This window comes from Balaenoptera borealis (assembly GCF_965194805.1).
Source record: "Balaenoptera borealis genome assembly, chromosome: 9".
Lineage (NCBI taxonomy): Eukaryota > Metazoa > Chordata > Mammalia > Artiodactyla > Balaenopteridae > Balaenoptera > Balaenoptera borealis.
Genome location: NC_138873.1, coordinates 13,880,330 through 13,898,168, shown reverse-complemented (window position 1 = coordinate 13,898,168; position 17,839 = coordinate 13,880,330). Strand labels below are relative to the sequence as shown.

Genomic DNA, 17,839 nt, shown 5'->3' with positions numbered 1-17,839 from the left:
CTCTTCATCCCTCAGCTGGAGACAAACTTGGACATTGCACAAAGTGAAGAAGGAAGGCGATGTTAATTAGTACCTTCCATTGGGTATCACTTACTCGCTTCCTCATTTGAAAACAAATTGCATTGGGTTGTGTGTATTTTTGTTATTTTCAATCCTTTCCGGAACAAGTAGAATATAAATAAAAATTTCTCATGATCTGAAACCAGACCCAGAGGTGCTTTATTTTTTGGTTAATACACGTCGAGTTTTAAGTAGTCACTATTCAGAGAGAGAGAGACAGAGACAGAGAGAAGTCAGGGAGGCAGGGAGGGAGAGACTAAGAGACTGAGTGAGTCCTACCGAAAGAGCTAGCCTAGGGGGAGAGGCTCCCGCTCTGGGGCCACTAACCTTGAGCTGAGGAGCAAAACCGGAGAAACTGTGAGACAGGGCAGAATGGAGAAACAGGAGCAAGGGCCAGCCAGGGAAGAGGATCTGTGTATTTCACACTAGAGGACCTGCTCGGCAGGTGAAATAATCACTGGCAGGAATACAAGGCAAGATGGTAGCGTCTTGGCCCCTATTATTTTCCTGACTTCTCGCAACTTCTCCCTCCCGCTCACAGCATCAAACTGAGAGCTGAGCCAGTGGTCTGGGTGATTCAAGGAAAAGGAAAATGAAACTCCAGTACCTCAACTGCCTACGTATTATTACATCAGGGTTGGAGATTATTTTTTGCCCTGCATTCTTGATTTCAAGGTTATATTCTGCAATATAAGGACTAAATTCAGTGTAATTATAACACAGGCAGTATTGTTTTGCAAAAATGTTTGTGTCATTTTGAATAAAATGCTACTGATGGTGCTGCCCTTCGCTGAATGGGAATCAGTCTGTTCATAGGAAAGGAAGCATCAGCTCCTGACATAAATCTCCTTTCAGAAGTTCCCATTTAAGTCAGATGCAGGTACCAGGAGAGCTACTCTCCTTCTGGATTAGGTAGTTTGACTATATCTGGAGAAAATGTTTGGGAACTTCATGCAAAAATATTCCATAATAATGGGGAACGTACCAACTTATATTCAAACTTTTAAGTCACTGATAATGATAATTAGATTTTCACCATCTTATTCTTTTGAAAACTTGCTCACTAAAATGATTATACAACTGATTCTTAAAAAGCGTAAACTATGTCACATTTAGTCTGTTTCTTAATGTAAAATCCAATACAGAAAGAAGAGCATCCTACGTCAAAAGATTATTAATCTTACTTATAATAGTGAAAAGTGAGACCCAAAAGAGGATTAGTTAAACCAACTATGCTGCATATCTAAAATGGAATATTATTTAGCCATTCAATGTCAATGTAGATTTATATTTATTGACGTGTGAAGAAGTGCACTATATATTGCTCCATTAAAAAAAAACTACAGAGAATAAAAGAGTTTTCACAGTATATAGCTACCTTTTCTCCTCTATAGGTGTGTGCACTGAAAAACACGTAGAAGGATATCCACCAAAATACTTAGATACATCTATCTGTCATCTATCTATCTGTCATCTATTCATCTACCTCAGTGAATTGGAGACATTATCACTTTGTTGTTTATACTTTTCTATGCTGGTTGAATTTTAAGAAACATATTATTTGTATAATCTGAGAAAATTAAGCTATCTAAATTTTGGGAAAAAATTTAGAAACCTGTCTAATACATTTTTTGGTTAATCTCACTGATAAAATGCTAAAAACAATTACTATAATTTATTAAGAATATTTTTGCTTAAAGTATAGCAATCTTACTAGCTTTCCATTTGGACTTATTTCTTTCAGCCCATGTGGCTACAAAAGTAATGATAAAAATCTCTGTATTTTCTAGACATCTATCTTAAATTATTAAATAGCCAACTAGCAATGGAGACGTTTTTGAAAAATGGACTCATGTTTCCTCTCTCAAACCAGAAACAAAAGCCACTTGGTATTTCAAAGCACTGATTGTTCTTGAAATGTAAAGGGAGTGTCTAATGTTCTGCATTGATAATCTGACTTACACAGAAGCTATTTTGGATAACAGGAAATAGTTATCTTTATCAAACACATAAAAGCTGTCATTAGCGTATAGCTGGTTATGAAGCAACTCTGCCAGGAAGAAATGCATTACAGCACTTGAGTCCAGTGGTTTGCACTTAAGCCTGATCCAACTTTTCCCTTATAAAAACTCCCTTTCTGAGGCATCAATAACTGAGCCAATTAAAACCAGTGTCAGGTTGGAACTGCACACAGCTTTCTGGGTAGAAAGGCTTTCTTTATAGTTTGGAGCATAGGAGCAATTTTGTTTTTCTAAACACGGATGTTTAAAGATATTTTTATAGTTGCGATCAAGGACTGGGGCTTTTAGTAATTTAAAAATTATTTTAAATTACTCTTGCAGCTATATGTGTTCATTAGAGTAATGCTTGGTTTTAAATAAAATGGGCAGAGTATGCCATTCAACTAGTTCATACCTTCCCCAAACCAAAGTTAAAACACGAAGTTCAGGAAAGTAATAATTAAAAATTACTATTCCTAAAAGTCTTGGATACAGAACAAAAGCCAAGTTTTCCTGGTATAATGAAGACTAGGTTAACGTTAAAAATCTGTGGCATAGATGCACCGTGGATGCACCATGGGGAAGAAAAGGAGCCACATTTTGTTGTCCACAACCCAGAGGCCCATCTGGAGTATGGCGAGAAGGGGAGCTCATCGGGGATTCTGTCAGACTGTGGCCTAGTTCCCAAAAGCTGGCATGAGAATTAACATGAGGAAGGGCCAGTGCCCGAAGCAGAGCATCAGCACAGTGGTAGCCAGGGAGGCTCCTGGGGCCACGGCTGGCGTCAGACCAGGAGGAATGCCAACCTACTTCCAAAGCATCCTCTGCCCCCTGTCCAGAGTGACCCGTGGCCAAATTCTTCAATTGTGGTTACAAACTGGTTACTAGCTTTGAAGTCCCGTAAAGAACAGGACACGACTGTCAGTTTCAGAGTAAGATCCTCTATGCTTAACACAGTATCTGGAACATAGGAGGTGTTCAATTTATATTTGTTGTAGGAATGGAATATCTACTGAATGGCCACTCATTACCGTATTTCACAAACAAAGATCACACAAATGCAAAGAAACTAGTCAATTGCATGGCAAAACTTTCAGAAGAAAAAGCATCCTTGAGAATAACATTATTTTTTAAGCTACAGCCTATAGTTAATAATTTCTAGTTCAAGTGACTACAGCAAATAAGTAGTCTCTACAGAGAAATTTTTGCAATAGCCCTATTGAAGCAACAGTTAAAAAGTCAAGTGATGAGCTCTCTCTCTCCCCCTGTCTCCCTCTCTTCTTCCCTCTCTCGCTCTCTCTCTCTCTCTCTCTCTCTTTCTTCAAAGGCACACTGCAGAGGAGGTGAATTTACTAACCTAATATCCATTCAACAAATGTTCAGTGAACATTTACCATATTTTGCAAAGTTGAGACAGACGTTGGCTATGCCCTCAACAGCTCCAGCTATTTGTAAAAAGTGCTCTAATTAGAGGTAAATACAAAGTGTAAGTTTTTACGTGAACTAAGCACACACTAAATATCAATGCTTTTCAACTCAGAACAAAGCTGAAAAGGCAATGCTTATTAATGAGCCATATAATTTTATCATGAGGAGAAAATTCCATAATTCTGGAGAAAGTCAGATAATCTAAGGTCCTAGTCCGATTTTGTCTTAACCAAATGGTGACTTTGTACAAGTTGTTTAATCTTTAGGAATCTCAATTACTCATCTTTAAAAATCAGAGTTAGACAAGATCTTTTAAGAGTTTTCCCTCAAAAATGATAAGATTCTATAAGCCTGGGCTTCCCCGGTGGTGCAGTGGTTGAGAATCTGCCTGCCAATGCAGGGGACACGGGTTCAAGCCCTGGTCTGGGAAGATCCCACATGCCGCGGAGCAACTGGGCCCGTGAGCCACAACTACTGAGCCTGCACGTCTGGAGCCTGTGCTCCGCAACAAGAGAGGCCGCGATAGTGAGAGGCCCGCGCACCGCGATGAAGAGTGGCCCCCGCTTGCCACAACTAGAGAAAGCCCTCGCACAGAAACGAAGACCCAACACAACCAGAAAATAAAAAGAAATAAATTTTAAAAAAATTTTAAAAAAAGATTCTATAAGCCTTTCAGGACACTTAGATTTCAATCACTGAGTGTTACCTAGGGAATCTAAAAAATGCAGATTTTTATGGGTAATGTTAAACAGACAGAGTGATATTTTTAAAATAACTGGCCATCTTCCAAATATTTATACTTGATGGAGTTTTATGTGACCACTGCTATCATATTAAACTCAAAAAGTATGTCCAAGACTCAATGGTGTCATGAAACTGTCTTTTTAAAAGTACAAAGTATCAAAAGAAAAAAATAAACAAGGCTTTAAAATACATCAGAACTACCACTCCTTCTTTGTCTGATTATTGTGGTGGTGAGCTATTATTTTGAAAAGGGGCCGTTTTATCACAAAGATGAGACATGTATTTCATAGAAAACAGACATTATAAAACCAAATAGAAAATGTTACAGAGTGTTATTTGTAAATGGGCAGAAGACCTAAATAGACACTTCTCCAAAGGAGACAAACAGATGGCCAGTTGGCAAATGAAAAGATGCTCATCATCACTATTATTAGAGAAATACAAATCAAAACTAAAATGAGGTACCACCGCACACCAGTCAGAATGGCCATCATCAGAAAGTTTACAAATAAATAAATGCTGGAGAAGTGTGGAGAAAAAGGAACCCTCCTACACTGTTGGTGGGAATGAATTGGTACAGCCACTATGGAAAACAGTATGGAGGTTCCTCAAAAAACTAAAATCAGAGCTACCATATGATCCAGCAATCCCACTCTTGGGCATATATCTGGACAAAACTATAATTTGAAAAGATACACGCATCCCTATATTCATAGCAGCACTATTTACAATAGCCAAGGCATGGAAACAACCTAAATGTCCAACAACAGATGAATGGATAAAGAAGATGTGGGGGGGGGGGGTGTCTGTGTATATATATATATATATATATATATATATAATGGAATACAACTCAGCCATAAAAAAGAATGAAATAATGCCATTTGCAGCAACATGGATGGACCTAGAGATTATCATACTAAGTGAAGTAAGTCAGAGAAAGACAAAAACCATACGATATCACTCATATGTGGAATCTAAACTATGACACAAACGAACTTATGTACGAAAGCAAAACTGACTTACAGATATAGAAAACAGACCTGTGGTTGCCAAGGGGCGGAGGGGAGGGATGGATTGGGAGTCTGGGATTACCAGATGCAAACTACTATATACAGAATGGATAAACAACAAGGTCCTACTATATAGCACAGGGAACTAAATTAAATATCCTATAATTAACAATAATGGAAAAGAATATGAAAAAGAATAAAAAAAGAGTGCTATTTGTATACACACGTTTCCAGTCTGATTTAACTATGCTTTATATTAGTTCATTAAATTCATTAATTATGCATAGGTGTCTACCTAGCATAATTATGAAAACAGAAAAGTATCATAACATTAGAACATGAAATGATCTCAGAATATTTTTTTTTTTTTTTTAAAGATAATGTTCTTTTCTTTTTTTTTTATAGCTACTTTATTTATTTATTTATTTATTTATTTATTTTGGCTGTGTTGGGTCTTCAGTTCGTGCGAGGGCTTTCTCTAGTTGCGGCAAGCGGGGGCCACTCTTCATCGCGTTGCGGGGACCGCTCTTCATCGCGGTGCGCGGGCCTTTCACTATCGCGGCCCCTCCCGTTGCGGGGCACAGGCTCCAGACGCGCAGGCTCAGTAGTTGTGGCTCACGGGCCCAGCTGCTCCGTGGCATGTGGGATCTTCCCAGACCAGGGCTCGAACCCGTGTCCCCTGCATTAGCAGGCAGATTCTCAACCACTGCGCCACCAGGGAAGCCCGATCTCAGAATATTTGACACTTACTGTATGAGACCCATGAACTTGGCAATGCTTTCACAACTAAATGTTTTCATGCCTTTTGACTTGTAAACACAAAAGCCATGCACTCTTTAGGGATTTTTCACAACTTCACTGAATAAGATGAAGTCAAGAGATAAGAAATTTCCACCAAATCTTTTTATATGGCCTGTATCACGTTTCTTACAAATTTGACTGTAGTGCTACTAATTGTAGAACAGAGATATTAAAGGGACATAATTAGCATGAATACATCTAGAAATAAGAAAATAATTCCTAGTTTCTCATCATCATTATTCAGTACAACCTAAATGTTTTTGGTAGAAAACTGGATATTAAAATAATTAATAATCAAAATGATCTTTCCTTTTGATGAAATGTATAAGCAAGCTTCAATTCGCTAAGTGGCCATGAATCATTTTTTTGATAAGTTATTTTGAAACCTAGAAAGATAAGATTGTAAGCGATGGGAAGGCTCCCAGGCCCCCGGTATATTTAACCCATAGACCAGCTGATTGATTGCGCTCAAGTGCTCAAGGACTAGCTTTGTGTTCCGGTCAAGGAAGAGTTGAGATGAGGTGAGAGAGACAGTCCTCCTTTTATACAAGACTGTTCCAGATACAATTTTGAGACAGCTAAGGGCTCTCTTTGATGTTTTGCTTCCTCTCCTCTTCACCCTCTTCCACCTCTTAATTTTGCTTTTGCGGTGGCCCTCAGGGTCCAAAGTTCTCCAAAGTCTGATCTCCTACCAGTGCTGGCCTCATGGGTGTGTGACTTGGGTACTGTATGGGGCCCTGCACCCAGATGGGCCCTATACCCAGACTGGCCCTACACATGGCTCAATGTTCTGCTGCATATTAACTGTTCTTAATAACTGTTGAACAAGGACCCACACTTTTATTTGTACTAAGCCAAAATAAAAAATTACATAGCTAGTCTTGTCTCCTATCCATAATGATCCAGTTGATCATTAGCAACTATGCAAAATAAATCTTGAAGGAATATGCACTAATGTATGAAAAGCAAGTTACCCCTCAATTTTCTCAGAGGTTGGAGTTCCTCATATATCTACTTATGACCTTGGCTTATCACTTCACTGCTCAAGAACTCTGTGACTTCATCTTCAAAATAAGAACATCAAATTATAAATGATAAGTCACTTCCAATCTAAACAACCACACCAGTTCTATAAAACTGGGACCTGGGCTTTTAAGAATAAGGTGTTTTCAACTCAGGCAGAGTAAAAGATTACATGAAAATAATTTAGACCATTAAATGGTCTGCTAGCCTGGTCAATTTACTTAATTACATCTGCGTGTTTTGTTGAAATTTCATTTATTCATTCATTTATTCATCAAACATATACTTACACATCATATCTATCACCCAGTTTATAAATTCCTTGTTAATTATCACGTCACTCCAGTAGACTACAGCCCCACAAGGAGAGAAACCCCATATATCATATTCACATCTGTAGTCAGAGGACTTGGACACAGCAGATGCTCAAAAAATATTTGTTAAATGCAGGCATGCACAATTGGATGAACTGAGTACCTACTACATGTCAAGTTTTGTGCTCAGTACTGGATATCTAAAGGTGACTAAGACAAGACCCCTACCCTCAAGGTTTGAATATTCTAATGGGACACGGAGAGAAAGAAACAAACCATGACAGACTGATATAATCAATACTTTAACAGAAGCATACTGAAAGTAGAGGACAAAGAAGGAGTCATTTCACTTTGGCTGGTGGCATTGGGAGAGTGGAGACAATGTGTTATCTGAGTCTTAAAGCCTGAGTCAAGTCTAGGTAAATAAAAAGAGAAAGGGGAGAGAGAGACAGAGAGAGAGAGAACATGCAAACACATGGAAGTGAGATGGAAATTAGCTTGAGGAAAACCAGAAGTGGTTCAGGGTGGTGGAAACAACATCATTTACAGAGGGTGACCAGAAACAAAGATAGGAAGTTAAAAGGAGCCACATAGGAAGATCCATTTCGAATAATGAATTTATCTTAAAGGTTATGATAAGTCATTGTAGGCTTTGAAACAGGGGGAAAGACCCAACTGGAGTTGTATTTTGAACAATCTCTTTCATTATATCAGGGGTACTGTTTAGTTTAGCTCCCAGGTTTCTGGGTAAGAATTCTACATTTTTCTCTTCAATATTAGAGCAATGAATGCTCATTTCAACCACAAATGGATAAAAATCTGTGAGAACTCTCAGAAAAGTAAAGGAGCTGAAAAATGTGACCATGAGTATGTAATTAGTGTAATTCTTGGCAACATGAACACATAAAATCATAAGAGCGTCAGCAACAATAACAAAAAAACCCACAAGATAAGCCCTGGAAATTTCAAAATTCTTCCCAAATCAGTAAACAAGTCAACAGTATAATAAAGAATAAATAGATAAAAGGGATTCAAAATGCCATGAGAACAATGTTGGTGACATGTGAGGAGAAAGGAAGCAAAAGAATGGAGAACAGCTGTATAATTCAAGGTAAATAATTTTTTTAAAACATGGGTGGGGACCAGTGTTTACTAAACATGAAAGATTAATATCAGCAGAGGAAGGAATTGTTTGTTTTTAATCCAAGAGGTCATTGTGAACAATGAGGAAACAAAAAGAACATAGGTTACCATAGAAACCATTTAAAAAAATACTAAAGCAAACTTCACTACATCCAAGGAATTTAAAATCTTACATAAACCATTTCACCTTGCCTCTGTTTGAGGCAGTGTCAATTCCTCCTTCTCCCATTTTCATTCATTTATTTGAGTAAAACAAACAGAAAATTATGATTTGCCTATCCTCAGAATTATGGCAAAGTGGCATATTTTCTTACACGATAACGTCTAGCTAAATGAGTACATGATTAACTGAATCCTATGACTGATAATTGCTTAATTACAAAATGTCATGCAAAGATCAGGAACTATGTATTTAGGTGTGAATACCACATAAAAAATGTGTCAATATTCTCATTAGCTCCAATTAGAAGGAAAATATAAGAGAAAAATAATAACCTGGGGTGTGAATTGTTTCTATAAGGCTTTTAAGATATATCAGGAATATATCACATGACATTTAAAGTCTAGCACTTTTTCCCTTTATCGGTATCTATTACCTAAATTATACATTCATGAAACTCTAAAGTTCACGGGTACCTGTGTGGCCTTCATTTTCTTACAGAGGCCAACCCACGGCCCCAGGTCTGACTCAACACAGGCGGAGTTAAATAGCTACCAGCACAATGACTGAAAGAGTTCTCCCAAATGCAAACGTAGTTTACCCAAATTCAGTTACAGCATTTTGGGGAATGGTACCTACCACCCCAGTCTCGATGGAGGGGCAATCCCAAAGTCGTCACAAGGATTCAGATAATCCAAACACCTTGAATGTCATACTTTCATTATGTCCTAGAGGATCTAACTCGACAATGACCAAAGCAGTGAAAAGAGATGACACCGACTCCATAAAGACTTTCTCCAAAACAGGAGAGGAATGCTCTTAGTTTTGTTATGTGGAATGAGTCTAGAAAGATAAAGTCAAGGGGTGCAAAAGGAGATTTATGAGGGAAGGAGGTGCACTGAGATGCAAGAGTCACACACAGGTGTCCAAAATGGCATCAGTGGACGCACCATTCTCACGAGGACAATCCTTCAGTTCGTAGCAGGGCCCCCAACTCCACAAGGATGTAGAACTGATTAGGGCCTGAGTGAGAGCTATTTTATCCTTAGGATGCATTATTGATTGGGCTCAACATCAATACAGAATTTTATTTATATAATTAATTCTTAAGGAATTGCTCTTACCCAATTAACTTCCAAGAACCTTGCAACTCTTTACAGGCAACGCACAGGACCATTCTTTTATTTTTCCAGAAATGATTTTGAAACTATATGCATCAACTCAGGCCTGATATTTATATATGAAAAACACATAATCTTTTTATGTGCTATAAACATTGAAACCTGCACATGTAAAGAACATTAATGGCATCAACACAATTGATCGCTCCGTCCTTGACCTTTCTCCTTTGGCTGCCAGGGAAGCCTTCTGTCTTCTTTTTTCTGACCACATAGGCTGCAGCTCTCAGTCTCATATGTGGGGCTCTCCTCATCCTCCCGCCCCTGATGTTGGATGTTCTAGTTCTCAAACCTCTTTTCTATCTATTCTTATTCCCTAGGTGGTGTCAGCCCATCCCACAGCTTTAAATACTCTCTGTGTGCTTATGATTTCCAAATGTTTTTTTCCAGCTGTGTCTTCTCCCTTGATCTCTACAGTCACAGACATTCAATTACTATCTTGGATGTCCACCAGGCATCTAAAGTGTAACACGTCCCCCCAGAGCTCTTGATTTTCCTTCTCAACCTTATTCCCAACAGTCTTACATATTTCCTCATTTCCAAATGAAAAATGCAGGGGCCAACTTTCACTCCCCTCTCTCACACACCACAGCCAATCCATCAGCAAAATCTTTTGGCTTTACTTTCGAAATATATCTAGATTTTTACCACTTCTGTCTCTATCCACTGTTTAATATCTAGTCGAAGTCACTCTTATCTCTCTTCTGAGTTATCAAAGTTGACCCTCCTAGTCTCCCTGCTTCCACCACTGAAAATCAGTCTGATATTAAGTATTTATATTATATTCACTCAACAAGACTTATGAATTGTCCATATTATGAAATGCACTGTGCTAGTCAATGTATAGGGCACTGACATGCATTTGACCCAATTTCTACCTTCAAGGTAGTTGACATAATTTTAGCATTTGTAAACTTTTGTGAATTTTGATTTAGCAGTTTTCTTTTTCTATTTGAGAGCCAATATTTTTACAGGCCTTTAAAAATCCTGAAGGCTTCAAGCACTTTCTCCATAATGCATAGTGGATAAAAGGCTCTGCAAAAGGAAAGGCTTGGAGGATAGGGCATTATACAAATGTAAATGATTTAATACATTTAATAGTAATAAGAACGTGTAATATATCTTTAGGAAGGAAAAATGTGTTTAAAGCATGACAGTTACAAAAACAACACACACATCTGAGGGGTCAATACGGTCACCCATTCAGACTGGACAGGTGTCCTTAAAATGATTTTATGGTCAAAACCCAATTTTGATTAAAATTCAGATAAAGATTTTTTTTAAAGAAAGCAAATAAAGTAGGAGCCAATTTAACTGGTTTCTTCCTTTGTTTTAACGTATGTTTTGACTAATCTCATCTTCGATTCCTTAATTTAGGGATCATGATTTATCTACTTGTTCATCAAATATTTATTGAACTATGATGTTCCAAAATATCATTGTTTTGTGCTCAGTTTTGTGTTATATTTAAATTTGAGATGCTGTCATATAATGTCTATTATAGGAAGAAAGAGATTAAACCAAAAGGAGAATTTCAGCCTAAATATGATAAATGGATTTTTGACACTACTTTGTAGTTTAATAAGAAGATTCATTAAGTCAAAGCAACAAAACTTAATCTTTAAAGCACTATAAAAAATCAGAATCTTCACAAGATGGCAAATTTTTCCTACCAATGCTTATTTGATGTTAAGCTAAAAGAAAATTAAGTCTTCATTAGTTATAGTTGTTTATTCTACTTTTCAGTAAGCTTTTTTGTTAGTCTGAGGGTTTTTTTTTTTTTTGCAGTAAAATGGATTTATAGGAAATACTATATTTAACCAAAAAAGTTCAATGTTGATCATAAAAACAATTTTAGGGGAAGGCCACGATTATTTTTTTTTGAACAGTTAGCGAATTTCATAGATATATCTCCAAGAGTAAATGTTTACTCCTTTCCTCATTTGTTTCTCTTTGATTTTATTCACAAGGTTTAAAAATCAAAGTTTAACCTTGCAGTCAACAATCCTTCTTTTTTATTAAATTGATCTCTATGTGACACACTAGCCTGCCCATTTGAGTCTTCCCTGGCATTTACCACCTGCTCTGTAAGGTCGCATGGATGCCACACTGCCTTGAAATAATCAACACTGATACTTTAATCTAAAAATCCTGGTAGATGATCTTCAAATGAAAAAAATGTAATTGATAAAAGTCAGTTAACAAACCCTTTTTAAGCAAACGTAATGTAGAAGCACTATGAAAAATGACAAAAGCCTTAACCTCTTGTCACTATCTTAAATCTGAACAGTTCAACATTTATTTTTTTAGATGTGATTTTAAACTAAAAAGACTCCACAAGCCACCTGTTAAATAGATTCCCTTAGTAAGCCTTTAAAAGCAGAAAATGTATATACTAATCATGTGCATTTAAAATTTAAAGCCCTGTATTATGCCAGTGTCTAATATTTGCTTTTATTTAAATATTTAAATATTAAATTGCTTATATTTAAATGGATGAAAGTTACAGAAACATTCATTCTTCTTAAGAGCAAACAAAACTCTGCATTGCAGTCTGTCTGCTCATCCATAATTCAGGATCCCAGCCTAAAACATTATGCCCAAACAAGTACAAATATTGGCAAAGGTGAAATACTGAACTGCTACAGTAGCAGCTAAATTATGTAGCAATCTATGTGTGTGCCTTAATTTCGTAGCACTGGAAATAAAAACTAAAAGTAGAAAAGCAGTCAACAATTATGGTTGTAAACTAAATAACCAAGAGAGGAAAGTCAAGTTGCCATTATTCAATGTTACATGCTTTTTATTAGTTATGCATGGAGCTGATATGACAATAAAACCCAAGGGGGTGGGTAACGTTAGTTATGTGGATTATCTATCCAGGCAAAGAAAAGATGATTCTAGAAGAATGTTATTATAGATTTGAACTTTGAAAACAGCAACTCTGGTTCTATTTAAGTTAATAAAAATTTCCTGTTCCTCAAATAAATTCCCTCACTTGTCTCATTTATCTGGGTAATAATGCCAGCCCTCCGTTTACTAGGACCTTGGTCCCTGGTTTGGAGGTTCTAGCAGGCAAGAAAAGTTACTCAATACCCTTGGCAGAAGACAGGTCTCCTCTGGCCGGCTGACTCTTGTTTGGGTTCAAAGCCTCAGTAGGATGCACAGTGAGAGCTGAGATGAAGAGGAGGCCTTGCCAGCTGAATCGGCAAAATTAACCCAGCAGATCAATATGTTAACAGACAAATCCGCAGATCACCTTTCCTTCCAGCCCTGTCATTTGGCTCTCACTGTTGCAGGCTAGATGTGCTGCATCTTGTACAGACCTTACATTTTGTTGTCACCAATTACCTATTTTATGACATAATTGATGCTAAAAGTTAATGATAAGTATCTAGGGCTCAGGAATTTTCTCTCCTTCTGAATTGTAAGGTTTATTGTTCTAAATTTGTCAAGTACCCTTAGGACATGTTATAACTCTTTCTTATACTAGAAAGGAAAAAAATTATACAGTAAGTATAGTCCCTTCATTATGTAATAAAGTTACCTGCTTTATACAATACAGAATATATAAAAACGGTTAACATTCCTCCCCAAATCTGCATGACTAGCCCAATTTGAACAAACTGTCAGGCCTGTGCCTTCTCATCCAATTTTCTTCCATGACAATCAGAACAGCTGACCACATGACAGTATTTATAGCTTTTAAAGCACCTTTTGTCTATTACGTCACTGAGCTTGACAACAATCTTGAGAGGGCTGAGCAGGGTGAAAACAGTCCACATTTTGCAAGTGGGGTCCCTAAACACATAGATGCTAATTAGGACATTTACCGTCACAGGCCTAGGGTGCGGGGAGGGTGGGACTCCAGGGCTTTCCCCCACTCCACCCACCTCTCAAGCAAAACCATCTGTACATCCATGAAAACAAACAAATGAACAAAGCACTGAGCCATCAGTACCCTTCTCTCTCCTCTCACCCCTAACCATCACCTTAATAAAAAAATTTTTATTGATGAATAGTTGCTATGCAATATTATATAAGTTATTACAGGTATATAATACAATGATTCAGTTTTTAAAGGTTATACTCCATCTATAGTTATCATAAAATATTGGCTATGTTCCCTGTGTTGTACAATATATCCTTGTAGCTTATTTATTTTATACATAGTAGTTTGTACCACTTACTCCCCTACCCCTATATTCCCCTCCCCACTTCCCTCTCTCCACTGGTAACCCCTAATTTGTTCTCGATATCTGTGAGTCTGATTCTTTTTTGTTATATTCACTAGTTTGTTGTATTTTTTAGAGTCCACATATAAGCAATATCCTACAGTATTTGTCTTTCTCTCTCTGACTTATTTCACTTAGCATAATGTCCTCCAAGTCCATCCATGCTGCTACACTACAAAAAAATAAAATAAAATAAAATAAAACAAAACACTGAGGCATCAGTACCCTTCCCTCTCCTCTCACCTCTAACCATTACTTTAATAAAAGAATTTTCATTCAAACCAAAGTAAGTATAAAGAGTAGAGTGCTGGTAGGACCATAATCTGATTCTGAATTAAGTGTTTCAAACTTACTTTCTACACCTTTCCTTTGTTGTCAATATGTATCTTATCCACAGAATTTTCACATTTAATCACTCAAAGGAAAATCTGCTTCATTACCTAAGTATCTTCCCACACTTTTGCAAAGGACCCTAAGTTTCCATCCCATCATTTTGAAGCTGAGGTTATTGGGGCACAAAATGGTTCAGTCATTTGTACCCAGGCAAACGGCAAAGACGGACAAGACAGAGTAAAGAACTCCAAGTTCAGTGTTCCATCCACCCAAGTAAAGATGTACAACTTAAATTGGAGATCCTTGGCAATGGGGAGACCCAGTCAAAGGTTTTTCAGCCTATGGAGGAGATTTATGCCCACATATTCAGCAAGGATCTGGTCTTTTATCCAGCCAGGTTCTTTCCAGCATGACGAGTGCGATTTTTCAATAATCAGTGGGAAACAAATGCCGCTTGCACTGAGGCATCACAAATCAGCCCAGGGAGATGAACATGGGTGGGGGTCACGTGACTGCAGGAGCTTCAGTCAAATTGGTGGTCTCCGGTCAGACAAAGAAAAACACCCATTCCCACTGATAGCCTGATTTTCTATAAATGGGAGCATGTTCCGGGTCATGAACAGCCAAAGGTAAGAGTTTGGTCTGTATTTGAAAAGTGCTTAAATGGAAATGACTGCTCGTGTGCATATTAAATGCATGATAAGCCAGGAAAGTGGGGCTGTGACAGATTAATATGATGGCTGCGGTGCAAAGTCACATGCTCAAAAGCCAAGCTACAGTATTATGTTCAAGCTCTCTTGACAAAGCCTAGAGCAAAACACTGCTAAGTATGGACAGTTTTATATCCTGAAAATAGCCATTTGAAGCCTGAGAGAAGTAACATGACGACTGTGACAAAAGAAGCAATATTTTCATAGAGGTGTAGATGATGATTTTTTTTTTCTGGTTCAAGGAATACACATATTAAAGAATTTTAAAATTCACACTTAGGAATTCATCTATGAGCTGCCATAACATTTCACTGTGAACTCTCTTGTGTAAAACCATTTGGTGCTGGAGAAAGGACACAGTTGAAGGACGGGGTTCCAGGCCACACACACAGGGCCACTAGCCATTAATCTCGTCAGGTCGTGACACCCCTCTGGGCCTTTCTGCCTCTTTTTGCTTAAAGACTTTCTAGAGGTCCAAGAGCTTTCTCGCTGGGATAAGTAAACCACTGGTTTACTTATTTGACTGTAGCATATAGTTATTTGTCCACCACGGTCATGATATCCTTATCAGGGCCTTGTCATGGTGCTGTATCGTCATCGTTTATTGAAAGACAGTTTGCCGATGACTCAGTTCTCAGCCAGACACTGAACTGAATAGCCATTAAGGTCACACTAATGCAGACACAAAACCAAAAAAGGAGCTTCGTCTTTTTTCTACTTGAAGAAGACAGCATCTTAAAATAGCATGGACTAGTTTGAAAACACTAGGATAAAAGCCATCATGGTGCTATTCCTTGCTGCAGCTTCATAAAACTGAATAAAAATTCAAGCAAACCGAAGAGAATCTGAGGTAAGTCGGCATTTAAAATTTAAAGCACACGAGAAAACAAAACAAAAAACCCCTGATGTTTCTGCCCCTTACCTTGCAGCCTTTGCATCACGTTGGCGATGTCCCGAGAAGCCCGCGAGGCTGTCCTGGAGGCTGCCATGGTCCCACCTTGGCATGGAACCACCACTGGAGACTCCTGGCCTGACGCAGTGCAGCCCTAGGCCCCTCCAGAAAACATACTTGAACTTCTTCAGTTCTATCGAGTCATGGACGAATCCCAGGCACTCAAAGCAGTCAGCGAAGAGATCTCCCAGAAATCCAACCACTTCTTTTTCTTCTTTTGCTTTAAGACTGTCCTCTTAAATGAACTCAGGAACCTGAAAACCAAACAGAAAAGGTTCAATATTTTTAAAACATCTATATAGGTCACCTGAGTGCAAAAAGTAGAGCTATCTTTATTCAATTTGAAGAGATGATTCATCTCTTATTTCTGAAGTGAAATAACTAATGTAAAAATACTTATAAACTATAAAGTAGTAGGCAAATATGAGGAATTCTCATGGTACTTGATAAACACATAATCAAAACATACACAGTAAAATTGGTTGCTAAAAGGAGAAATGTTCACTTTTTTCCACGTTTTCTTTTTAAACTAGACCTTTTTCTTTGATCTATGAAAGTGAAAGTACCTGTATTCAAAACGCCAGTTCTATTTCCTAATATTCACAGGTTCTCTTATCTGGGCTATTTTAGCCTGCTTTGCACACCTATTTTGCTCTGTTGTGTTTGTACACTTTTCAGGAATGAGATCAGATCTTAGCTCCTAAAATTTGATGAATTGAAACAGGATAAATATAAAACTGTTTCATTCTAGAAATCCAAATTTCAAATCTTGTCATTTTAGAAGACAAATGGGTTTGATTTAGGTTTTCCCTCCCCATAGAAAGATTCTAAAGTAAGTTGGAAGGCTGGGGTGGGATGGGGGGCTAACAGAGAGGACACTTTCCTTCTAACACCTTTCCTTCCTGTATTCTCTGCTTTGGTCAAGTTTAATTCATCATGCTGGACTGGGGGAGGTAAAAAAGAGATGAGAGTTGTTGATGAAATCTTGACATGGAGACATGTACTTTGAACACGAATTTCCTAATCCTAGGGTTAGCCAAAGAGGAAAGAAGAGAAAGAAGAGGAGGGTGAAAAATGTACCCAGAGAAAGAAATTTAACCGAGACACCAAACCAAGGGGGTTTATGTGAGCATGATACTTTTACAATTCATACTCATCTCTGGGCTATGATGATGAAGGTGAAGAAAAGAAACAGGGCGGGGGCAGGGGAGGATGGCAAAAGCAAGACTGTAAAGAAAACACAGTGCATCTATGTGTGTGGTCCACCTTCATCTATGGGATGGTCCACCTTCGGCAAGGAAATAAGAGGCGTCTATGAGGGCTATCAAACATTATAACGTGAATGTGTGGTCATAAAACTTGTATTATTTGTGAAGAATTGGTTAAGTAATACGGTGTAATTACAGATTACAACTGATTTTTAAAATGGTATTAACACTAGTATATACTGGTATCAGGTTAGATTCTACAAATAAGCTGATAACATCTTTTTAGACCACTACCTCAAAAAGGATGTAAAACATTGCACACTGCTGCTGCCCTGCACATTTCTGGGGCCAGAAAGGGTGTACTGGCCACTTAGCAAGTTAGGGGTCAGTGGTGCAGTGAATAGCACTGACTGGTAAGAAGGCAAAGACAGACTTCTCCTGGCTGCTTGCAAAGATACAGGAAGTAGGACCCAGTACTTGGCAGCTTCTAGGCTAGAGAGGTACCTCTCGGTGGGTGGTTCCCCCAGGGATTCTCAG

The 17,839-nt window shown here is 38.0% G+C and overlaps 1 protein-coding gene across 8 annotated transcripts in view; it reads right to left on the bottom strand.

Moving 5' to 3' along the window:
• SYNE1 (spectrin repeat containing nuclear envelope protein 1) overlaps positions 1-16,348 on the bottom strand; it is a 445,509-nt gene extending 429,161 nt beyond the window's left edge. For all 8 annotated transcript variants that reach the window (XM_082405389.1, XM_082405392.1, XM_082405394.1 and 5 more), the window contains exon 1: positions 16,065-16,348. In XM_082405389.1, the coding sequence (XP_082261515.1) occupies positions 16,065-16,131 (67 nt within the window). In that variant the 5' untranslated portion in view covers positions 16,132-16,348. The remainder of the gene's footprint in view (positions 1-16,064) is intronic.
• Positions 16,349-17,839: the final 1,491 nt, after the last annotated feature.